The 24,854-nt window shown below is 54.1% G+C and overlaps 1 protein-coding gene across 50 annotated transcripts in view; it reads right to left on the bottom strand.

Annotated features, from left to right (window-relative positions):
* CELF4 (CUGBP Elav-like family member 4) overlaps positions 1 to 24,854 on the bottom strand; it is a 288,626-nt gene that overhangs the window by 193,535 nt on the left and 70,237 nt on the right. For all 50 annotated transcript variants that reach the window (XM_082699125.1, XM_082699089.1, XM_082699092.1 and 47 more), the window contains exon 2: positions 18,632 to 18,714. In XM_082699125.1, coding sequence (XP_082555251.1) covers positions 18,632 to 18,714 — 83 coding nt within the window. The remainder of the gene's footprint in view (positions 1 to 18,631; positions 18,715 to 24,854) is intronic.

Genomic DNA, 24,854 nt, shown 5'->3' with positions numbered 1-24,854 from the left:
CCAGCCACTCGGTCTAGGCCCCGCTGCGCACTCTTGCATCTCTGACCCTACTCAGCCCAGTGCACTTCCCTCTGTGGATCCATGGCCATTCCCAGCCCTCAGCCCTGGCTGGTCCTTGACCTTTTCCTTCTGCCTTTCCCACCGCTGCCTCCCCAGGCCCCCTGAGAAGCTGGCGATGGGTGGGAATCTCTCACGGACTCATCGCTGAGGCAGGAGGATGAACTTGGGTGGCTCCGGCATGACGTTGAGCCGGGAGGAGTGGGCTCGGAGGTGGGCTGCGGAGTGTTACCCTCTTCCCTCACCCCTGACTCTCACCTTCGGAGGACGGTAGCCCCAACCTCGTCTCTTGGAAGATTGTCCACCTCCCGCCCCCACACCCTGACCAGCCTATAAGTGACCAAGGGGCACAGGGCAGGACAAAGCAGTTCGAGGCACGGATGCCTTTCCCTGCGGTCCTGGGCCGGTGTTCCGCCTCTGCAGGCCTCACCTAGTTCCCTCATCGATCAGTTAGACGTACTAAGACCTGCCCTCCCTTCCTCCTCTAAGTTCTGTGAGGATCCGTGGCAGCAGGAAGTGGAAGGTTTTCTGTCAGGGCTGGCATGCTTCCCACTCAGGTGTTATGACTGAGGACACGAAGGCTCACGTGGGGAATGGCCCAGCCAAGAGCTTGGGATGATGGCTCGTGTCTCTCAGCCCGGGGTTCTGCTGGGTCTCTAGGCCCAGCTGCAGGGAGAGGCTGACGCCTGCCCGAGGAGAGCGCCTTACATGGAAGCATGCAGTCTTTATTGCTTATTATATATTATTTATTTAGTCTTAATTTATAATTGCATGATTGCCAGAGGATCTTAGTGCCATCGGGACAGAAATGTGCTGCCCAGTCCTCAATAAAGAATGCTTTTCCTGCCATAAATAAACAGAATATCCAATCAAGTACCCATCAAACCGCCTGGCCCTGGCACAAACAGAACGCCACTAATGAGACACAACATGCATTAGCTTAATGCTCTACCAGGGAAAACGAGCTGCCAGGCTGGGCCACAGTCAGGGACCGGAATGGGAGGGCCTCCGCGTGGGCCCCGGGTGTGGGGGGGGCGCTCCGACTGCAGACACCCCCGAGGAACCGGTGCCCATCTCAGTGGGATCACTGCTGCTGATCTGCTTCGCTTCAAGACAGCAGGGATTGGCTGCGAACCCCCGTGTTCCCAGTCCTGGGCTGGCCGCCGGGATCACCTGCCGGGGAGCCTCGTGTCTGTTTTGAGAGATACGACCCATGAGGACCATGGGGGTTAGATCACTCAGGGAAATGATGTCGCTCTTTCAGCAAGGGCCATGGGAGGTGGTTGGAGTGGGTGGGGTAGGCAGAGAAGGCTGCTTGGAGAGGAAAGGAGTGAGCTCCTCCTTTGAGGACATGCAACAAATGGGGGAGAGCATTCAGATGGGAGCCGCAAAATGGGCATGGGCATAGAAGGAAGGACAAGCGCAGTATGTTGGCAGCAGAGATGGGTACCCAGAGGCTGGGGAAGACTCAGATGCTAGGAAGGGCTGGCGAATGCTGAACATCCAGGGGGCTGGGGTAGGAATCCGGACTTTGTTTGGTAGTGCCAGAGCACCACGAAGGTCCCAGCATTCTGGAAAGATCAGTGTGCCAGAGTGGAAACCACTGTAGACCAAGTTACGCCAGCCTCTCTCCCCAGTCATCTCTCCGCCGTCCCCCCTTCCCAGTCTGGCTGGGAGTCGGCTCCAGGAGGGGCCATCCCAGCGCGCTCTTGCTCTCTGTCTGCTCTATCACTGTCAGCTGCTTAGAGCCAAGCCTGAGACGGCCGCCCTCCCCAGCAGAGCTGAGCTCCCCCAAGATAAGATGAATGTCTGCAGGCTGCAGAGCTGAGATGTTCTGGAGGAAGTGGAAGAGGAGGAAGAAGGAATAAACACCCGTCACATTAATAAGAGTTTGGAAGAAGTGAGGGGCTGAAGCCAGGAGTCTCCAGATGGTGTTTAGTGAAATGACAGTTTGATGCTTAAGAGGAAAAATGGAACCATGATATGCTGGGAGCATCGATCTTCATGGGGGGAGGGGGGGATCGGGGAAAGGGGTGTGGGCACATGGAACCCGGTGTGAGGCCTGACCAGAGCCCACTCCAGGTCCCAGCAATGAGGGTGAAATCTTCCCAGATGTCCACATAGGGGTTCCACCAAGTGGCTCTGGTCCTAAGGATTCAAGGACAGGGCCACTCACTTCCCAGTGTTATCACACGCCCTTGACAACTTAGCAGGCTAATCCTGGTGCCAGTACTGGGCCCCCAGGGATGGGTAGGACCCAGCTCCTGCCCTCTAAGAACACACCATCCTGGGGAAGGACTGGCCAAGAGATTGTGTTTAAACTTTGATAACGGAGGTAGGCACAGGAACTTCTGAGAATACAGGAGGGAGCCTCTTACCAGCCTCATCCAGACTGGGGAAGGCTTCCTGGGTAAGGTGAGGTCGAGGTGGAATTTGGAACACTGACCAAGGTCTTGTTCAGCAAAGAGCCTGGGGTCCAGGAGAAGGCCAGGCAATGTGAAGTTGCAAGGGGAGAGGGGAGGTCTTGGGAGCAGGGTGGCGGGGGTGGGGGGGTGGGGGGTGGTCCTGGATCCTGTGTCAGACTGAGTGGCAGAAAGGAGCTGGGCTGGGCTGAGTCTGGGAAGGGTGGAGGAGGGCTTGGATGTCACCTGGCAGTGGTGGAGAGTGAGAGGACTGCTCACCAGGAGTGTGGATGCACGAGCCATCCCCTCCCCTCATGCCCATTTGCACAGCCGGTGTCACCGACGGTGGTCGGAAAGCTTCTCCTGGGCTCGCCTGCGGCTGTGCCTAAAATTCTGCCCTCGGAGTCCTCTTCATTTGGGTTAACTAGAGCACGATTTTAGCATCCACCTCTGATAGCCCAGGCACGTTCTCTGCTCTCCCTGGAGGGCGGCAGGAGCAGCAAGGCCCCGCTGGTGGTGCGATGCCATCTCCGGGTCCGGAGAAGTTCCACTGGGTGAACTTTGGGCAGAGCCAGGCACACAGCAGCTCTGCTGGTCGGCACTGGGGAGCCATGTCTCTGGGACACTCGGTCTGGCAGAGTCCTGGCCGCTGTGGGAGCTGGGGGGACAGAAGGGCTGATGCTGGGTGGGGGCCCTGGTGGGCAGACAAGGGAGGGGAGCAGAGAGATGGGACGGGGGAGGGTGAGGCAAGGAGAGTCAGGGAGGAGTTCCAGGCTCTGAATCCATTCTGGTTCAATTTCCCCCAAGTCACACAGCTGCCAGGGTTCAGACAGATGCTGTGATTAGCATTTTAATGCATTTCAGAGGACCTTGTCCAAACTGCTCTGAAAATCAGAAATCAAGAGTTTATCTTCAGCTGTCCCTGTAGAGCTACATTCTCTTTTAGTGCCAGAAGAGCCCAAGGAAAAGCGTGTGTGCACATGTACGTCCGTGTGCCTACGCGTGGGCATGTGCCAGAATGCCCGTGCGTGCGCGAACCCAGCGTGTGTGCGTGTATCCGCATCCGTGTGCACACGTACATTTCGCACATGTGTGCTTCATCTACACTGCCTTTGCAAGTGCGACTTCATTCGGGATCACTCACGAGGAAGAGGGGGAGCTGGATGCTGGCTGAAAACAGGTCAGGACTGAGTGACTCGGGCTGTCAGGGTGTCTGAGCCTCAGGTAATGGGAAATGCATTTCAAATGCGGCTGGGGCTGCTTGGCCAGGTCCCAAAGCCATGTTTTCAAACAACACAGGCTAGCAGCATTTTGATGCAATGTGGAACTCCTGCCGTTGGAATTCCTCTCCCCTTGGACAGTACTAGTATCCCTGGCCCAGGCTTGAGAGGTTTCTGGAGCCCCAGATGGGGGATGGAGCAGCTCCTACTGGGTCAGCAGAAGGTGGGATTGGACTGGGAAGCCCGAAGCTCCTCATGACACATCCTGTATGTCGTGGGGCCCCCTCACCCCTTCTTCCTGCTTCCCAAGGTTCTCCTCCTGCCACCCCCAATCTGGCTTCACGTCCCATCTGTCAGGGCTGTCCTGCATCTGGCTAGATGTCACCAGCCTTTCAACTAGCTTCAGGGTGAAGGCACTCTTTCTCCTTCCTTCCCTTGTCATCCTTCCTGGATACAACCCCCTTGATGTGTATCTCTCAGCCCCAAACACAGATTTCTAGGACCATCTTCCCAGCCCAGGGGAAGACACCTGTTCTCCTCCCAAGACTGTGTCAGCTATTAGGGACCTAGGTGACATCCCTGGTTCCTCTGGAGTCAGCTGAAACTCCAGATCTTTAATTCCGGCCAGATCAGCTCCCCCACTGTGTCACAGGGCAGGGGTATCCACTTTTAGTCTCCAAGAGTCCCTCAGAGTTGCTCTGAACTCAACCTGGATGGCACAGACAGTAATGGTAGTGGGGGGATACGTGCATTGGGAGGGGGGCAGGGAAGCAGCAGACAGTTCCTTGTGAATTTGTTTAATGTAAATACATCCTCTATTTATCTTTAGCTGTTAATAAATTCATGCATTATTAGAAAATCCCTCATACCAGCAGACCCGCTGCGTTAGATCAGCTCGTTTTAAGAGATTTCCTGTTGGCAGGATTCAAAGCCCACACCTGCAGCCGGCCCAGGCACAAGGATTTAACTGAACGCCACAGATAATTAGATCAGTTAACCTCACAAATTAAAACAAGCACATCGTATTAGCTCAGTTTATCCTAAAAGAAAATATTAAGTTCCCCCAGATAAATCGTTTAATAAGAATAGAGGAAGATGGCACATACTGTCTCCCTAGAACCCACGGGCATGAGCCCAGGAAGGCACCAGCGGCTGCCAGAGGATCGGTTTGCCTCCATCGCCTGATGCGTGACAGGCTGGGCTCTTGCCCCACGGTCTCAGGGGCTTCGAGCAACCTCAGGCAGGGTGTGAACGCGAAGCACACGAAATAATGCCAAACTCCGTGGGGTCTGAGAGGCGTGAGGGGCATCTGTAGGACCTACCCTATCCTGTCTCCTCGTAATGCAGCACCATCCCCAGTGAGACCATGGGGGTGCTGTTAGAGAGTGGGGGTCCACTCCATCCGGGGAGGCTTTCAGGAGAGGCTGAGACCCCCACGCCAGGTTCCTTCCATCTTTGAGACGTGCACTACTTAAGGAGATGGTTGCCTTCTGAAAATTCTGAACTCTCCAAGTCGGATGAGAAAGAGGTCAATTCTTGCAAAATCGGTGGGGCCAAAAATGTTGATCAGCAAATAAATAGTGCAGAATTGTTGTCTGCAGGGATATGTCATCTACCTCAGAGAGCGACAGTGTTTGCAAGTGGCTTACTGGTGCTTGCTGTCACACCATCACGGTGCTAATCACACATGCTTTGTATCTGTTCATTAAAGCAGGCTTGGCAGGACATTCACTTGGAAGCACTGTTGGACTGTCTACTGAAAAGTAATCAAACCGCACTGAGCACACCCCATAATATGATGCTAATGGAAACGGGTGTCCTCCCCAGCTCTTCTGAAGGCGGGCATACTTACCAGATTTCTCCGCCACGGGGCTCTGGGAGATGAAGGCTGGGATCCCAGGGAGAAAGGGCACAGATGTGGCATCTCGGCAGTGTGCCCCGTGTCCATGGATCCTCACAGGCTATGTGCTGTCTCTGGGCTTCTGAGTCCCCCTTGCAGAATGGGGGCATGGAGCAGGGAACGCTAAGGCACCACTTTAATTTCTGAGCTTCTCGGGCCCTCAGGAGGAAAACAGGGTGGAATGGATGGAACTCTACTAGCCTGAGAGCAGGAACGGGTTTCCTGACAGTGCTGGACACAGAACGGGGGTGCCCAGGGCTCCACAGCTGGGAGGAGCACTGAAATCACCCAGGGAGCATTTGCAACATATGGATTCCCAGGCTGCTCCCTGACTTCACGCCCGCGCATGTGCGTGCCTGCGTGTGTGCATGTGTGTGTATGCACGTGTGTGTGCCCATGCACATGTGTTGATGTGAGATGTTGAACCTCTTCCTCAGCACCTGTTACAAACCTGACTATCTCAGAACCCTCGAGGTGCAGTTAGGTGGTTTAGGAACCTCTCCAGAACTCTCCTCCAGGTGAGACCTGTCCCCTAAGCCGTGGTGGGGGTGTGGGCAAAGTGCCAAGATCCCTTCACCAGCTTCCATGTCCTAGAGGGAGCCACGTTTCCCCGATGGCCGCCTCCAGCAGGCTTTTCAACACCGAGTGAGTGGCCTCCTGCCAGCTTGTGCCCCAAGAGTGCTGGCCTGGCCCACTGAGGCTGCTCGGCAAAGAGAGACTCTGGAAGGCTCTCTACTCTCTCAGACTCTATTCCTGATGCCACTCTCCCACTTCCGGCCTCTCGCTGGACAGGCCTTTTCCCTCCAGACCATGCTGCCTGTCATGGGGAAGCCGTCATTCTCCTACTCAGGTAGCTTTAATGGCTCCCAGGCACTGAAAGAAAAGAGAGCAAGTTGCTCCGTGGGACATTCCAGGCCTTCCCGACTCGGGTCCCGAGCCTCCTCTGCCTTTCCGCGTCCCTTCTCTCAGGGCTTCCTGAGCTCCCGCAGGACAGGGGTAGCACAGCCTCACTCCCTCCCTTCCTGTGTTGTGCGTGCTCTCGCCCCAACGGAATGCTGTCTCCAGCCCCTCTCCAGGGACCCCGATCCTGCCCACGGTCCCAAGGCAGTGCCCTCAGCACCCAGGGTGGGCTCATGGAAGGCGCTAGGTAAACAAGCCCCGGGGCCTTGCAGGGCTCCCAGACTACTCAGAGCGCGAAATCTCAGTCCAAACTCACAATCCATTGTCCCGTAATTGCTTGGCATGTACATCTTTTCTCCTCTGCGGGAGGGAAAGCCCCAAGGGGCAGCAGGGTTCTCGGCCTCTCCTCGCTCCCACCTGCCAAGCTGCACCTAGCACAGGGCCGCGCTCCTGGTGGGTGCTCAGGAAACACTTACGAACTGAATTAAAAACCTTCTCTCAGGCCGTGAGCAGTCCCAGCTGTCGGATGCCAGCTGTCAGGGCTGCTGGGAGAGGCCAAATGCATATTCATTTCGGATCCCTGGGTCGCCCTGCCTGGAAGGGCCTCCTGGACCATGCGAAACGATGTGGCTGCCGGGGCACGAATCTGCTTCTGCTCTTACTGGTTTGGGTGTTAAGTCTTCTGGGCTCCTGCTGCCCAGTTGCCAGGGGGCTGCCCTTGTTTGGGGCGAGGCTCTGTAATTGGGGAGTGGTGAGGCAAGTACGGAGCCCTCCAGTGTGGAGCGGAGCGTGGGAACCATGAGGACAGACTTCGCCCACACCTCTCCCGGGGGCACAGAGTAGTGATCCTGAGTCTCTTTCTTCCAGCACAGCCAGGCTGTGAGAGGAGGGAGGGAGAGGAGCAGCAAGCCAGGGATCTTCCTGCCACTCTCACACGTGGCTCCCGTGCACTGGGGTTTGTCGGTCTCCCCGTCTGGCCAGCTCGGTGCTAAGCTATGCAGCCGGGGTTCTTGTGACTACGCCTCATGGGTCAGTGGTGCACCAGGTCACGGCAGACAGGGGTGGGGACAGATCAGAAGGAGCCAAGCAGGGACACTTGCCCCTCTGGAGGGGAACGTGACCACAAGGATAGCCATAGCCGCGCAGAGACCGTCACACATCTCCTACGTGGACGCAGCGAGCTGGGGGCTTTGCAGGCTGGACCTCACACTGTGCAGAAACAGCCCCAGAAGAAAGGCACTACTGGCATCCCAGGGTTGAGATAAAGCACGGAGAAGTGAAATGAATTGCCCAAGGTCACACAGTTCAGAGTGGAGGAGCTGGGTTGGCCGAGATCGGGGCGCGAGCCTGCCCAGTGGCACGGTGGGCTCTAAATCCTGGGGGCCTTCAGAGAAGGGAGAGATTGGAAGGGCAGAGTCATCGGAAGGACGTCCTCCTGGATTGAGGCTGGGGCACGTAAGTGGGACAGTGGGGCTTGGCCGGGGCTTCAGACAGGGACAGGAGCTGTGGGGCCTTGTATGATAGAGAAACAAGTAAAACAGGGAGACAGTCATGGGATCTCGGCTCGCCTAGGAGTGATTTAATCCGACGTGGGAACTGCCTGCACTGCCCTCCTCCACCCCCAGGCCACTCAGATTCAGTTTGAACCCTTCTGTGGCCAGAGGCTCACTATCTGTTGGGACAGTTTCTGCCACTGGGGGTTGGGGAGGGCTTGGTGGGCCTTCCTCAAACTGCTGGCAGAGGCCACAGGGAAGCACAGGCCAGCCCTGGGGCCATCGCTGACCTTTTCCTTCCCTGCTCAGTCTGCTGGAGCTGAAGCTAATCACCAGTGTTTAAGTTCTCTTTTTCTCAGGCAGGATTTACACTGAGCTCGCAGCCTCACTCCACACCCCCTACAACAGGCCAGAGGGGTGCGCTTCAGTTCTTTTGAAAAACAAAGTGGTCACCGTTGTTGCTGGCCCTGAAAACTGGCTGGGCCACTTTCAGAAGGTATGCATGCAGCGTGACAGCAGACAAAGGGGTGCGGAGTAGGGGGGGGGACAGTCATGGCATGCCGTGATGGGGGACAGCTGTCTGTAGGCACAGTGGTCTTTGATTCTTTAATATTTAAGCCAAATCCAGAGGCACAGAGAGATACAAGTTCAAGGAAGACACAGATGGTAAAAATAAGGGACTGAAATCCTCCTCCCTCGCTGCAAATCCCATGGAATCGGAAACCATGTCAGTGGTTGAATAAACGTGCTGAGTTAGCAGTGCCATGTTGAAGAAACATCTCTCGAACACACTGCGAAACTCCTCTTTCTGACTCAGCCTCCTCATACAAGCAAACCCTGCATGTGTGTGGGGTGCAGCTGCTACTCTGGCCCAGCTTGCTTTTCTGTACCCCACACCCATCTCGAGGAGGGTGGGGCAGCAGACTTGGCTGGCTCCTACCCCGTATCCATCCCCTCTTCTCCTTCGTGAACCAGAGTACAAGGTTTTATCCATAGCAGATCTGAAATCCCCTTTCCCTGCTGCCTTGCAGCTAAGGTGACCACAGGACACAGTTCTGACCAGTGAGACATACACTTAAGTCTACTGGGAAGGGGCCTCAGGGAAACCTTTTGCATTTTGGATAAAAGGGATAGACGCAGCTGCATTTACTCTGCTTGATTGTGGATGTGATGCATGGAGCTGTGGCAGCCATTTTATAACCATGAGGGAAGAGCCGCTGACATTGTTATGCTGCCAAACCTCAGAATCTGTGATACGCAAAAAACCCAAGCTCCATTTGTTGAAGCCACTGAAGTCAAATGTATTTCTAACTGACAGGATAGTGATTGCAACTGAGGTTCAAAGAGATTAAGTGGTTTCCTAAGGGCATACCATTAGGATCCAGGCAGAGCTGAAGCTGGAATCTGATACTGCTTTCCACACAAAAGCAATGCTTTCCAATCTAAAGGCAGATCTCCTCTGCGGTGACATGTATAGGGCCTTGCCCTGCCTCATGTGGACCCCGGGGGCTCTAGCACTGAGGCCAGAATCTCCTGTGGGAACAGCTTGGTCTTGGCCTTAGGTGACAGGGACTGAAGAAGAAACACTATTCCTGCCCATTGTGAAGCTCTGGTTTTCTGCACAGCTGGTACCACGGGATTCAGTAGAGGGTGCACGGGCCTTGGAGCCAGACCTCTCCCTGGCCACATGACCCCAAGAAAGCCCATTCACCTCAGAGTCCTCTTCCATAAGACAGTGCTAGCAATCCTTACTTGAGAGCCCCAGTGCGATGCTACCTGGGCCCATAAGCGGGATCATCCTTGGATGTGTCTGGCACATGGTGAGCACCCAGTGAATGGCTGTTGTCATCATGGCTCGAGAGACAGGCCTCTGTCATCCTCCCTCCTATTCGAGAGTATGGAGTCAGGAGCCAGAGCAGATCTGCAGCAAATTCAGGCAGTGCCCTCCCTGCCCGTAGCTCCTTGCGCTCCTCACCGTCATGACCGTGGCCTCCCTTCCAGCTGCCAGCATCTGCACCTCCTGTCTGAGGGATTTCTTGGATCAAGGCGCCCACTCTGTCCACCCATGTGGCCAGCCACGGAGAGCTGGGGATTTCCTGGTCCCCGCACATTCTCAACCAAAGACTGGTGGGAATTGGGTGGGTGACTCTGGGAAGTGTGACCCACATTGGGGCTAGAGGTCCCAGTGGGACTAAGTACCACTCACGGTGGAAGCTAGTCTGTCTGATGGACACACACTTGATCGATCTCTTTCCCTCCTGTCATACTTTCTCACTTTCTATTCATGTTTCCTCGGGTCACTATCCAAAAAAAAACACTTGTACTCAAACGCTTGTCTAAGAGTCTGCTACTGGGAGCATTCAAAAGAACATATTATCTTTCAGAGCCTGAAGTTAGGCCAGTGGCCATCAAATTTTTGTGCACACGAATCTTCTAGAACTCTTGTTAAAATGCAGTGGGGTACAGTCTCAGTGACAGGACTCAGTCCAGGGTGGGGCCCAAGACTGCATTTCTTTTTTTTTTTTCCTTTTTTTTTTCTTTTTTTGACAGACAGAGATCACAAGTAGGCAGAGAGGCAGGCAGAGAGAGAGAGGAGGAAGCAGGCACCCTGCCGAGCAGAGAGCCCGACTCAGGGCTCTATCCCAGGAACCCGGGATCATGACCAGAGCAGAAGGCAGAGACCTCAACCCACTGAGCCACCCAGGTGCCCCCAAGACTGCATTTCTAAAAAGCACACTGACATTGTTGACGCGCAGGTCCCACAAACACACTTTGGCCAGGGCGTGGACTCCAGTGCTGCTGACCCTGGTCAGACAGAAGGGAGACCTGTGTGGCTTAGAGCAACCTGGGAAAGCTTGCTAGAGGAAGTGGGGGAGTGGTGCTTGATGCTAAGTCTTGGAGCCCTGGGAGGACTGTGGGGGTGAGAAGCAGGAGTCGGGCTTTTCCAGGGAGGAGGGAAACAGGATTGCTGGGCCTGAAGCCATGCCCAGAGTGAGCAGAATGTCAGTGTGACTCATCTGCCTGTGACTGGGGCCTGCAGGATGTCGGGCGGGAGGTTCTGCAGAGCAGCGGTGCAAGGAAGGCCTTCTCATCCCTAACGTGAGAAAATCCAGACTCCTGGCTCCCCAAAGTCTTCTTTCCTTACTACCTTTCTCATTCCCCTCCCTTGTACACATTTGAATTCTATCTCCCCTCCATGAAGCCCTTTCTGGTCATTCCAGGTCATAGTCATCTTGCTCTTTTTTTTTTTTTTTAAGATTTTATTTATTTATTTATTTGAGAGAGAGAGAGAGAGAAAGAGAGCGCGAGCAGGAGGAGGAGAAGAGGGAGAGAGAGAAGCACGCTCCTCACTGAGCAGGGAGCCCCATGCGGGCCTCCATCCCAGGACCCTGAGCTCATGGTCTTAGCTAAAGGCAAACACTTAACAGACTGAGCCACCCAGGTGTCCCATCTTGCTCTTCTGAAATGTAACAGGACATAAGGTCTAAACTACACATTTGATCATTTTATATTTTAATTGTCCTGTGACTATTTCACATATGAATTAGGAGTCACCAGATTTTACTGTAACAATGAACCCTGTGGTCATTCACACTGACATTGCTGTTTCAGCATTCATCATAATACTTGGATTATTTATAGCAATCCACAGCATATAAAGGTCTTACACATACGATTTTCATTATAGAATTAAGAGACAGGTCCAGAAAGGTCAGGTGGCTTGTCCTAAGTCATCCAGCCGGTGGGGTAGAGGGTGACAAGTGCGATAAGTGGGTGGCGCGGAGCATTTGGCATCATGTGGCCTCTTCGCTGAACACAAGAGTTGGGCGCACCAGGCTCCCTTGCTTTGTGACGCCTCAGCCACAGGGGAGGAAGCCACTTGCCTGGTGCCCCCTGGTGGTCTAGTTGAGAACACTGCCAATGCCTTTGATCAAAACATATTTGAACCATAATAAATGGGGATGCTGACAGACCACATCCCCTGAATTTCAGCCCTTTTCTCTTTACAACAAGAATTTTCACGAATAATTGAAGAATGAGGAGCCGCAGTGCTTTCTGCCAGCATCACCTCGGGTTGCCCGTCTTTGTGGGGACATGGCAAATGGTAATGGTAATGACTCCATACTGGAGTCAAGAGTCACTTGCCAAAAACATGGGGACATGTTCCCACCTAGGCCAGTGTGAGCAGTGCAGGGGAGGCAAAGGCCTGGGTGGGAGGACTCTGAGATGTCTCTGTGCGCAGGGGAGTGAAGAGTCTGCATAGAAGCGAGGGAGGTGGACTGGGGCCAAGGCCTGGGGTGGGGGAGGAGAGGCAGGAACAGAGGGTGCCTATCTCGTGCTTGCTGTCTGGATTTCAGGCATTTCTGACTTCCCTCTGGGAACTCTGGTGTTCCCTTCTGCTTGATGTACTCTCAGCCCCAGCCCTCCTATCCGTGGTGCGGTCTGAGAGGCTGCCAGATCTGCTTCCTGGCACGATGGGGATCCTGCAGAGGGAGGAGCTGGAGAAACCCCACATGTGGGTGGGCTGCGGATGCCTGGTTTCTGGTCCCCGCTCTGCTTCAAGGAAACCTGCAACTCCTTCCTCTCAGATCATGGGTTCCCACTTTTGGAGATATTTCCTCCCTGCCATGGAAGAGCCATTCGTTTGTCCATTTCTCTGGGTTTTAGGTTGAACTATGTTCCCCCCAAAAGATGTCGAAGTCCTAACTGCCACCCAGTACTCATGAATGTGACCTTATTTGAAATAGGGTCTTTGCAGAAGTAATCGAGTTTAAGATGAGGACATGTGACTGGTGTGCCCTTATCAGAGGGGAAGGTTGGACACAGACACACATACAGGGAAGGTGATGGGACGCCACAGAAGAACATTATCTACAAGCCAGAACACCTAAGGCTCCCAGAAATGAGGAGAGAGGCCTGGAACAGACTCTCCCTCATAGCCCTCAGTAGGAATCAACCTTGCCAACAACTTGATCTTGGACTTCTAGCCCCAGAACTGTAAAACAACAAATTTCTGTTATGTAAGCTCCCCAGTGTGGTACTTGGTTTCAACAATCCCCAAGCTAAGACACTCAGGAGGAAGAAGGACAGCAAGACTGGGGAGCTGGAGGTGGGCAGGGATCTGGCTTGTGACCCCAGCGCGGAAAGCAGAGACACACAAAGGTGGCAGGGGCTAGGGGAGAAGATGCACGTGCCGACACGACCCAGGCTCACTGCACAGAGACAGGCGCCAACCCCAGGCCCAGAGGACAGACAAATGGAAATACACCATATCTCTAAAATAAAACTCTTTGATTGCGCCAATCACCAGAAGTTGTAAAACTACCCTGAAGAATTAACAGCCTCCGTACATGCTAACTACATCCATCATAAATTCGTCTTTAGTTTCTGTTATCATATCACTGTCTCTGGGGACCCCTGGCTTGTCATCATTTGCCCTTTATAATTTATTCATCTTGTTCTTGCCTGCATCCTTTCTACTTATCATTCATCTTTACAGTTGTACATAAAATTGGATGGATCCTTCCATAGCACGGTTGTCAGGAGGGAGATGGGGCTCATCAGGAAGCCCCAGGAAAGCTGGAGCAGGTCCCGCTAGAGTCTTGGAGGGTGTCAAGGTGGAGACAGGGTGCACAGAGGGAGAAAGAGGGAGAGCCAGAGGGAGGGAGGCGGAGAGGGGAGAGCCAGAAGAGGCAAGTGAGAATGATAAATGAAGACAGGGTAGAAAACAAAAGGGGGAAAAGAGGAAGAGAAAAATGACCAGGAGGGAGAGAAAGGTGGAAGAAACAGGCATAGAGAAAAGGGAGAAAGAGAAAGAATGGAAGACAAGACGGGACTCAGGCAAACAGAGGAGGCATCCAGAGCCTGCAGGAGCCAGGGGTGGGGGGGTGCAGCTAGAAATCCAATTAGGGTTGTTTTATTTTTTAATTTTCCATTTTAACATCTTTCCTGGTATAGTCAAAGAAGGTAACACTGAATTTCCCTAGGAATGACTGGTCCTGAGTTGCGGGGACCTGCGTCTGGAGGTGTGATGGCAGTGGGCAGATGTCTAGTGGGCTGAACCCAAGGCTGGGGGGTGGGAGACAGACAGAGAGCAGTGTGTTGGTTTGCTTTGTATTCTTGGGTTGCCAGAGTGAGGGCACAAAAGCCAATCTTCAACTAGTGAATTGGAACTTTAATGTTTACCAAGCAGATACAGCTCCCACTCTCCCCACGCCCTCCTCCCCTTGCTAGCTCACTCTCCTGTTCTCTTCCCTGTCCGCTCCTTCCTCTTGCTGTTTCCACAAGCCTCCTGCTAATCGAACCTAGCTTTTCCGCCTTAGCAGCCCTGGCGAAGAGCCCTTTCTGCTGTCAGAGGAGCAAAGTGCTGGCCACTACTGGCCATGTTGCCTGGTTTTCCTTATCCAGTCTCTCCCCAGAGGCCCTACGTTTCTAACTTTGGAAACAGATGGGGTCTTCCTGGAGACAATTGCCTGCAAAGTCCCAAAGGCACGGGGGCTGAGATTAAGGAGCAGGGGCCTATTTTAAGGAACAGAATTCTTCCAAGAGGTCTCCTATGCATACTCAGGCCCCAGGGAACTCTCTGAGTGGACCCCTCTGGCCCAGCTCACAGCTCCTGACTTGTCATTCATGCCTTGTGTTCAAGGCTGATTCTCAGACCAGTGCGCTCATCTCAAACACCTGTCCTTCTCCTGACTCCCTATTCCCAGCCTACTCATATCCTGGACAAAACCTTGAGCTATTCCTATACCCCACAGTCATCTGGATCCCCCCAAAAGCAACTGGTAGTGCTAAAAAAGATAGGTGGGTGTCCTGGTGCTGGTCCTGGCTTGGCCATTTCTTAATTATGTGACTTTGGACAAATTGCTTAATCTAAGCCTGGGTTTCTACACGTGTGTAGGGTAATCCTGATAATTTCCTCTTAGGGTAGTTGTGAAGATAAAATGAGGTAATGGAGGTAACATGCTTGCTTCCTGTCCATCCGATAGTAATGCTTAAATTAATAAATTTTAGTTGTTATTATCGAGCAACTGTCCACATTACCCATTTTATAATAGCCTGCTGCCTTGTAGTGTTGATATTTTTGTGCATGTGTGTGGCTTCTGTCTCTAACTTGATGGAAACCTCCGAGAGGGATAGGGATGAGTTTTTCTAAACGTATTTGCCAGGATGCCTAGCACAGTGCTGAGGACACACTCAGGAAATGCATGTTGATGGATTGAGAAACTGTCCCATGTTGGCTGTACCCTACAAGTAGGGGAACAAATGTTGGATATGAAAGAGGGTGGGCTGAAGAGGGGTAGGGGGCCGGGAAAGAGCAATCAAGAGTGTGAGGAAGACATAGAGATGGAGAGTTTAGAAGAGTGGAATCACTCTGCCTAGATCCTGGCAGAAGATACTTCTTCAAAAGGACCCTGATGAGCTTTTGTGGTTTAATAATCTCATTTTAACCAAGTCATGAACTCAAAAATAATAATCCATTTGTGACACTGGTCCAGGAATGTTTCCATCAGCCATCCCAGGAACTTTGGTTAGGGTGGATCCCAGGGACAATGACCTCTGACTTGCAAGAATAGCCATTGTGGAATGGTTTCTGAGCTTCCACTCACCCCAAGAGAAATGTCAGTTTCCTTCTCAGTCCCTAAATGAAGGCCCATATTGAGGGGGCATCTCTAGTTTTACCTCTGTTGTTTTGTTGTTGTTTTCGGTGATGGTGATGTGTGTGTGTGTGTGTGTGTGTACAATGGTACTGTTCTCCTTGCTGCCGACAGGCAAGCCCTGGAACTTGCTGGGAAACAGGATGGGTTGCCTGCACTATTTTCTCCCTTCTTTTTCTTTTCAGTGAAAAAGTGGAGGGTTGGTTTTAATGGACTGATTTTAATGGATTTTGAAGTCTGGAAAAGTGCCTAAATTGCTGAGGTTACCAGTTTTCTAGGTGCTTTTTTCAATTGCTTTCTTCTTAGTCTGACACAGAGTGTGCTCACTGGGGCACCTAATGTGGTCAAGCCAAACAAGAAGAGGTCTCTCTCTGCGCCCCCGCAACCAAACAGGTGGCCAAGAGCACAGTCTCAGCTGATGGAAATACTCCTCATTTGGTTAGGGTGACAGCATTTTGCTTGGTCCTGTCCCTGCATTTGCTAGCATCATACTTTCTCTGTTCTCAAAGGAGAGAACCACAATAATAACACCAGTCTGCTTTCTGGAATCCACTTTAAAGCATAATTTTATTTGGTCATTTTGTTTTTCATTTGTTTCCATGTGAATGTGGGTGGAGACCATAGGCCCTGGGAAGTTTGAGCTTCAATCTTGTCTTTTCTCTATGTCCCTCCACCCTGTTCCCTGCCCACCCACCCCCCAAGGCTGTGCCTTCCCTGAGAATTGTGATGAGGTCTTTGAGGCCACGAGTCTCCCTGTGAGGCTTTTGAAGAAAGAACAAGCATTCCAGGCACTGCACGGGGACTCCAGGCTATGTTTTAGCCCCACCATTGGCTTCTCCTCACCCCTCCCATCTCCCAACATACATTCACGTTTCTTTTTGTCCTTTCTCCCAAACTTGCCTAACTTGTCTTTGTGATTTCAGAAAAATGCCACTGGATCTCCCAGTATGAAGGATTAGCGCAGATTATGGGGAACAGTGTTAATTATCGGCGGAAGGGGGGCTGGCGCGTCGCTCCAATGTGCTCCTGATTTCCCCTGGGCCTTTCTGCCTGGTAATAAGCCTGCTTTAATCTGGCAGGCCCCTTGGTGAAATCAGCACCACGGACAGTGGTATTGATTGCTTCTGAGAAACCATCACAGCTGCTCAACCAAATTACCTTTGATATGTGACCTTTAATGTAATTACTGCAACATCAAAGTATTTCTATAAATTATTAAAGAACTAATACACTCCATCATTTAGCTATTCTATTATATGTAAAATAAACAACCACAAGTTAATGTTAGATCCTGAACAATCCACACTTGCTACTGAAATTCTCCCAGTCCCCTTTCTCTCCCCCTTCAAAATCCTGCGTGTCTCCCTCCCACCTTCTCTTTCTCTTTCTCCATCTAATTCCCAGCTTTTAGCCATCACAAAACTCCCCGGCAATCTCCTCAGGCTGATGAAGGGCCTCCCAAAACAATACGGTATTTTCTTCCATTTGGGTGGTTCTAAAATATCTATCACAATCTCCCCCAAAACAAAGTACTATAAACACTTTATTAATCAGCACAAACCTTTCTCAGAAGGCTTTGATTATCTTACAATATGGCTTTATGCTTCACACATAACATGGGGCGATGTGGAGCATATTTCTGCCATCTTACAGAGGGCACCCAGAAAGTAATTACTATAATATATATGCGTGTAGCCGCGCCACTAAAAAACCAACTGGGGAATGGCCACCGTGCCAGAGCTGGGCTCCACACAAAAACCTGTGCGGTGCACGATTTCCATACATTTGCATCCGCGGGTATGTTATTAAGATGACTCAGCCCCGTGCTTTGCAATCACAAGTACCAAAATACAATACAAAGGCTGTCTTAATGGAAGGAAGGCCCTCCCCTCCCCTCAATGGGTAAAGAAGGATCTGTGATGCAAAGGAAAGCTGCCCCGACCCAGGGTTGCATTTTCTGTCTACCTGGTTAACCTTTCCCGCTGTGGGGCAGAAAAGGAAACGTGTGTTTACATACGGGTTTGCTCGGTAAGAATGTAAACATGCATGTGTAAACACCGGTAAGCACACACACACAGAATACACGTGCTCCCCTGCAGTGTCCATTGTATAAGCTTAACCACGGTATATTTGCAAATTCTTTAAATAATGCCCACCAACACTCACATCTTTCCATTTATCTTTAGATACTCGGTGAGCCGTATATCTACCCCCCCCCCCATCTCTCTGAACCCACAGGAGAGACCGCGCAGACCCTTGACCCGAGGAACACTTCTTATTTTATGGTGATGAACTAGCCGCGATAATAGCCATGGCTGATATCACACCCAGTTAGGGGGGCCATAAATAATTCTCTTCTCCCCCGCACAGAAGCTATAAACCAGGGCTGAGGCGCGATAGTTTATCAAAGACGAGGGCTGGCTCCTTAAATAAACCGCGGTGATCTCACTTGCGGCGCCGAGCCTGGGCGAGGAGGCGCCCCCTCCCGCCCCGGCCCCCACCCCCGCCCCAGGAACAGTCCGTGTCCGACGTCGATCCGCTGGCGCTCGGGCGGCCCCGCCACTGGGGGCCCCGTGGGGCCGGCGGAGCCTGCTCCGGGCTCCGGGGACCCAGGGCACTCTGCGTCCCCGCCCCGGCTGCCCGCGCGGGAAGTGCGCGGAGCAGGGACCAGCTCGGAGGCGTCGGGAGGGCCAGGGGAGGAGCCGCGCCCCAGCTCCGCGGCCACGGCCGCGTTCGCCCCCCGCCCGGGATTCCGTCGGGCCTGGACGGCGGGCTGAGGAAGCCGCGGGGCAAGCTCGGAGACCGGCGCCCGCGCTCCCTCGTCCCGGCCCTGCGCCTCCAGGCTTCTGGGGGCGCCGGGGGCGGCGCGCCAGCTCCGGAGCGGAGGCAGGCGCGCGCCCGGGGCCCGCGATCCCCCCCGCCGGCCGCGACGCAGCCCGGCCTCCTGAAGTCGCCCCCTGTCGGCGCATCGGTCGCTCGCGCCTCGGCGGGCGCCACTTACCCCGGGCAGAGTCTTCTGCTCGTGCAGCGCGCTCTGGGCCTTCAGCGCTGACTCACGCTCGCAGTAGGTGAGGAAAGCGCAGCCTAGGGAGGGAAGCAAGCGCCGAGAAGGGTCAGTGGGGCGCCCCCGGGCCGCCGACGCGCCCTCTCGCCCGCCCTCCAGTCTCGGCCCCTCCCCGCTCTGGGTCCCTCTCCCCACCTCTCTCTCTCTCCTGTGCACTCCACTAGAGCTTTCTTGCCTCTCCGTTTTCCTGTCTGTCTGCTTTTTGTCCCTCGCGTTGCTTTTCTGTTTTGCTCACTCGCCGAAGTCTCCCCACCCTGCATCTCTCCCCCCCCACGCCCCCGCCCCCTCTCCCCGCGGGTCCCTTCCTGTCCCTGTGCCCTGTGCCTCGGCCTCTCCCTCCCTTCTTCTCTCCCTTCTTCACCCCCCTCCCCGCTGTTTTGTCTTAGCTCCACACCCAGTACCTCCTGGAAGGGACAGCTCCCAGCCCTCACCCCCCCACTTCCAGTCACATTGCGCCATGAACTCGTTCCATCAGGGATGATGGAAGGACCCTCGAGACCTGCCCCTACCAAATAAAGTCTCCATCTGTAGGGAGGACCCTAGGCCTGTCTGTACTAATAAAGTGAGTGGGGCTGTCCATGTGTCCCCTGCCACCCCATGTGCAGTGACATCTCCACACCCCTCCAGTTAGAGGGTTTCTTGGGCATATCCAGCCCACCAACGCTCAACAGGAGCTGAGGCCCACTCTTGCTCTGCCTCTAATTCCCTGGGCGACCCTGGCAAATTCCGTCCCCTGTGCGGCCTTAGTCTCGTGTGTGCATTGAGAGGGCTGACCCACTGGGCTCTGCGGTCACTCCAGTATAGTTTTCCCCTTAAGTGACTGACCGTGCCTCAGCAGGGAATCTGTATTTTACAGAACAATGTACCTAACTCACAGGGTGACTCTTTCTGCTGGCATGACTCTTTCTTTCAGGCATGGTGACCAAGCAAAGAGCATGGTTGCTAGTAGGAGAGTCTTTCTGGCAGTTCCCGCAAACAGCCGGGTGTCAGGGGCCTCTTCCTCTGCCTGTAGACATGGCCGAGTATGGCTTCTGAGGCCTTTAAGACCTAGGCCGTAGGGGAAGTCAAAAAGCCACCTTTGGCCAACAGAAGGTTTTAGTCTCCTGGGGACCGTCACCTCAAGCTTTCGGAAGCACCCTGCAGCCGGTCCACCTCCCTTGTTTCCCAGGCTTCTGCCCCTCTTCCTTTGTTCTCACGATCTTCTCACCTGCTCTGCCTTCTTGGCCCATGCTCCCATCTTCAATCCCACCCTTCTTTCAAGAATCCAATCAAGTTCCCCTGATTCTGAGCAGCCCTTCTTGACCGCTCTGGTCCATCCCAAGACAACCTCACGTCCATCCCCAGCCACCCATTCTCTGGCCATTTGTTAACTACTTCCCAGGTGCCCGCTGTGTGCCAGGCTCAGTGGCCTAGGCCCTCTTCCGGTGAGGTCTGCAGGCTGGTGGAGCATACACCAACTCTCGTGACCAGGCTTTCTCTGGCTTCTTGCTCTCCAGGAAACAGAGTGCTCCCAGCATCCTCTGCAGATCTTTTCTCCTCCACCACCTACTGCTGGGGCGGGGGGGGGGGAGTGGGGGACACAACCCTTCCTTCTCTTCCAGTATAGAAATTGGTCCTGGGGTGCCTGGGTGGCTCAGTCCTTAAGCATCTGCCTTCAGCTCAGGTCATGATCCCAGGGTCCTGGGATCAAGCCACACATTGGGCTCCCTACTTGGCGGGAAGCCTGCTTCTCCCTCTCCCACTCCCCCTGCTTGTGTTCTCTCTCTTTCTGTGTCTCTCTCCGTCAAATAAATCAATAAAATCTTAAAAAAAAAAGAATTGGTCTGCCTCCCTTCCCCTTAGGAGAGGGAATGTATGATCCCCTATGGAAGGGAATGTATGATCGAAGGGGACAGAAAGGAGGAAGGAAGCAGGGAGAGATACCGCGGAGGCAGAAACTCTCAGCAACCTGTGGGCTCTGCGCCTTCCCCACCTCCAACTCTTGTCGCAGGCAGGGGGGACCTGTGAGTGCCAGGAAGTCTCCCCCCCACTCCATCCCATCCCTCCCCATCCAGACCCCAGATCACCCTGCCTTCTCCCCCCTCCTCACTCCTCCCTCCCGGTCCTAGTCCTGGCAGACGGTTATTGATGGAGACACCAGGGGACTGAAATGAATAGCGGTCAGAGGCCCCCATGACGTCCTCCCTCGTGCTGCTGCCTGCCTCTCTGGGGGCCTCTTTCCTCCCGCCCCTTTCCTGGCCTTGTCCTCTGCCTGTGTCTGCCTGCACCTGGGAGGCAGCCACTGTCTTGCTGCAGGCAGGCAAGCCAGCTAGGGACAAGGTCAGGGGCAGGTGTGGAGAGGGAGGAGAAGGAGGAATGGGAAGAAGAAGAAGGTGGCAGGAGGAGGAGGGAACAGGGAGAAGAAAGGAGAAGTAGGAGGAGGTTAGAGGAAGGCCAGGAATGGGGAGTAGGAGGAAGAAGGGGAGAAAATGGCCCCCCTGTTGTGGCCCTGGATGACGGATAACGGTCCCAGGAAAGAGAAAGAATCTGTTGCTTTTTTCCAGCTTCCAGGAATTTCTGCCAGTGTTTCTGAGACCTCACAGCTGCTGTGAACCAGAATCTTTGAGGGAACCCCCAGGCCCCATGTGACGGTCCCTGACATCTCCTCCCCTTGACCTCACCTCCTTCGGTTCTCCTCTTGCCTACTACCCTCTTGCCTCCTTCCTATTTCTCAGCTCTGCTAGACACACTGTGCCTTAGGACTTCTGCACTGATTCGCCCCGCTCTCTGCGACCTGGCTCCTTCGCTGCCCCCAGGTTTCCGCTTGAATGTGACCTAGTGATGCCCCTTCTGACCTCCTTTCACCCCTCCCCCAGCACACACTTCCTCTCCGACCCCTGTCCTGTTTTCTCTACAGTTTGGCACCCCACTGAGCTGTTAACCTTACGCGTTGGTTCCTTGATTGGCAGTTGCCCCGCCCTCCGAGGGAGGTCAGGGACTTGCTTCTGTCCCTTTCCAGCTTGGTTCTCCATGCCCCCAACAGGAGATCCCGGGAGGTGGGATCTCAATCCATATTGGTCAAGAGCCCGCAATCCTGCCTGGCAACTTGTGCGGGACCAATGCGGGGGGGGGGGGTGCCCTCATCTATAAAAGGGGAGAGCCATCCCCCTCAGAGGTTGGTGGGGAGACCTACTAGTCAGTGGGTAGTCAACAACCTCTGCAGAGCATGGCCTAAACAGAAACTCGCTCTCGTGGGCATGAGATCAGCAGGAGTCCCTCTGCCCGTCTGCCAGGCAGACCAGCCTTACAGAGGTGCTGGCTGGGGGAGATCCCTGGGCCCTGCTTACGTGCCAGTCCGGTGCCACGGCTCAACTCAATACATCTCACTAGGGTTCTTAAAAAAAAAAAAAAAAAAAGGCAGAAATAGCTAAACAGCTATTAACTGCTGACCACATTGTGCGCAAAGGGACTGTATTTGCTCCCTCGTGGAGGGTAGAGCCCTGGGGGACCAGCAGCCTGGCTGGGAGGCAGGGTCTTGCCCCGCAGGGTGGGCCTGAGGTGGAGACTCAGGTGGGACTCAGGGTGGCCAGGCCTCACTTGCTTGCACTTGCTGGCCTCTCATAGGTAGGGCGGGGGCTTGGGGCACACAGAAGCCCGCCGGGAAACGCTAGTCTTAACTTCCTGGTGTTCACTGCCACTCCTCAAGGGAGTTGTGGAGTTGGGGAGGAGGCTTCCAGCTGCAAGGATGTGGAAGGGACCCTCAGCTCAGGGCTCACCAACGCTGCCCTGCTCCGCCCTCTGGGACATGCTGAGCTGACCTGTCCCCAGACCAGAGATGCAGCTGTGAGGCCGCTTAGGAATTCACAGTCTATTCAGGAAATGGGATTGTCCCCCCGGAGCAGCTGCTACTGAGCCAGCAGGGCCCGGGAGAGGAGGCTAGGCCAGGCTCTGCACCTTGGGGAGGTCTGAGAAGGGAGCCCCTTTCCCTGAGGAAGGGGCTGGTGGCCCAGCATACCCTCCCCGGCCTAGCCCTACAAGTGGACTCTTCCCCTGTGCTCACAGAAAGAAGAGGAGTCCACTGTGGCCTTTTGGAAAAGCAGAACAATTGAAAGGCACCGAGAGGTCTCTCAGCGCAGAGACGGTTTTATGTTTCAACCGTGGAATACTCTATAGCCGTTAAAATGCTGAAATGGTCCTCGATGTACGAGCGTGGGAAGCCACAGTCAGCGGCGAAAAGCAGAGTTGTGAAACAGAATACACCGCATACACGCAGTGACGACACAGTCCATTAGTTCCATGTGCTCCTGAATCTGTATTTACACCATGGCACAAAGTCTAGAAGGTATCTCACCAAGCTGAAAACAGGGTCTGTGAGAAGGTGGGGCGTATCACCCATAACATTAACTTTTTTCGGTTTGATCAACGCAGTTAGACACCATGTATCCCAGTTAGACTCATGTATCACTTGCACAATTAATTTTAAAGAAAAAAAAAAAAAGCTACGCCAAAGAAGATAGGATGACAGGGGAGGTGGTGCGAGTGGGTGAGCCAGACTCATAGTCCCTTATGAGGGGACAGTCAAAGATCACTGGACATCAGCTTCCTGGCAAATTCTTCGTGAGGGAAATTATCACGTGAGGGTCCGCCTGTGTCCTGGTCTCAAAGCTTCCAGGAACTGAGTTAGATTCCCGTCACCCAGCAAGCGCTGCTGAGGCGGGATCTGAGGTGGGGAGTGCAGAAGTGACTCTCCGTGGGGCTAGGATCTCACAGCTCTGGCTCCTGTTTTTCCTGTCCCATCGTCCTGGAGGGAGGGTCCCCCAGCACCAGCCCCTCCCACAAGTCTCCCATCCCTCTGGAATCATGGACCTGAGCAGAACAGAACTGCAGCCCAGCAGAGCAGGGATGGACTTTGGAAATCATGAGGGTGTGGGAATGGGTGCAAAGAGATGTCACACCAAGTGCCATGACAATGCTACTGGCAGCAGCTGTAGCCCGGGGTTCCCTGCACGAGACAGCCCCCACCCTCCTGCCTCTCTTCTGAGGCTCTCACTTCTACCATGTGCCCTGAACACTGGTCTAGACCTGCGCTCACTGGTCCTCATGCTGACGGTTAACCTCTTCCCACTCATCCTTCGTATTTACTTGTCCTTCCCATCTGTTCCTTGGCTTGTGTCTCTGAAGAGACTATCCACTGTGTGAAGGCTAAGGGCTTCGAAATGGAGGACTGAGCTTCTGGCTCAGGCACCTGAGAGCTGGGAGACCTAGTGAGCCATGGGGGTGGGGGAAGGCGAGCCACCTGGCCTGCAGAGAGATTGGGAAGGCCTCGGGCAGAAAAGGAGGGGGAGGGGGTAGAAAGGTGTTGCTAGGAGTGGTTGAGCAGGAGCCCAGGAGCCTTGGGGAGGCAGGCAGAGCTGGGAGGGTGGCGCTGTGCTGAGGTGCAGGGGGCCCACAGACACTCCCCTCCAGCTGGGCCAGGGGGCACCACTGGTTCCCGAGAAGGTGGGTGGGTGCCCTCTCCCACGTGGGGGTAAAACACAGCCCTGCAGAATTAATTGCGAGAGATGGCAGTAATTTACAAAGCCCCCGTGTGCAGGGATAAAAGGCCCTTGTCATTGTGAAGCGAAGGAAGTACAATTTCCTGCCCAACTCCAAGCAGGGCCTAAGCCTGGGGTGTAATCATCATCACGGAAGGGAAGGCTCCCGATGTGCACCCCCCCCCCAGCCAAGCCTTGGCTTCCCACTAATTGAATTATCGAATTAGCTGGAGGAAGGTGGCCCTAGGATAGGGAGATCTGGACTTTAATAAAACATCAGATCCTTCGGGGCCTGCACTTGGCTGGCCTGGAGGAAGTGAGAGGAAGCCAGAGCCTGGGAACGGGGTGGGGAAGGAAAGCAAGCCAGACCAATGGGTCAAGCCAGGGGCTCCCTGTTCAGTGCGGTCCTCTTAGGCTGTCCAGGAAGACCCCCTTCCCACCCCAAATCTCCACCCGTAGACCTGCCTAGTTCTTGAAATCCCATTCTCAGAGCACCACCCCCCTCAGTGGTTCTCACCGAGTCTGCACCTGAAAATCACCTGGAGAATCTTAAAAAACAGACACAGGCCCTGCCGCAGAGAAATGAAGGCAGAATCTCTGGAGGCGGATGGAGAAGGAGGGAGAGAGGGAACATCCGCCAGCCTCCC

Source organism: Mustela nivalis, assembly GCF_964662115.1.
Source record: "Mustela nivalis genome assembly, chromosome: 14".
NCBI classification, from domain to species: Eukaryota; Metazoa; Chordata; class Mammalia; order Carnivora; family Mustelidae; genus Mustela; species Mustela nivalis.
The sequence above is the reverse complement of the archived record's forward strand: the minus strand, read 5'-3'. Positions and strand labels throughout refer to the sequence as shown.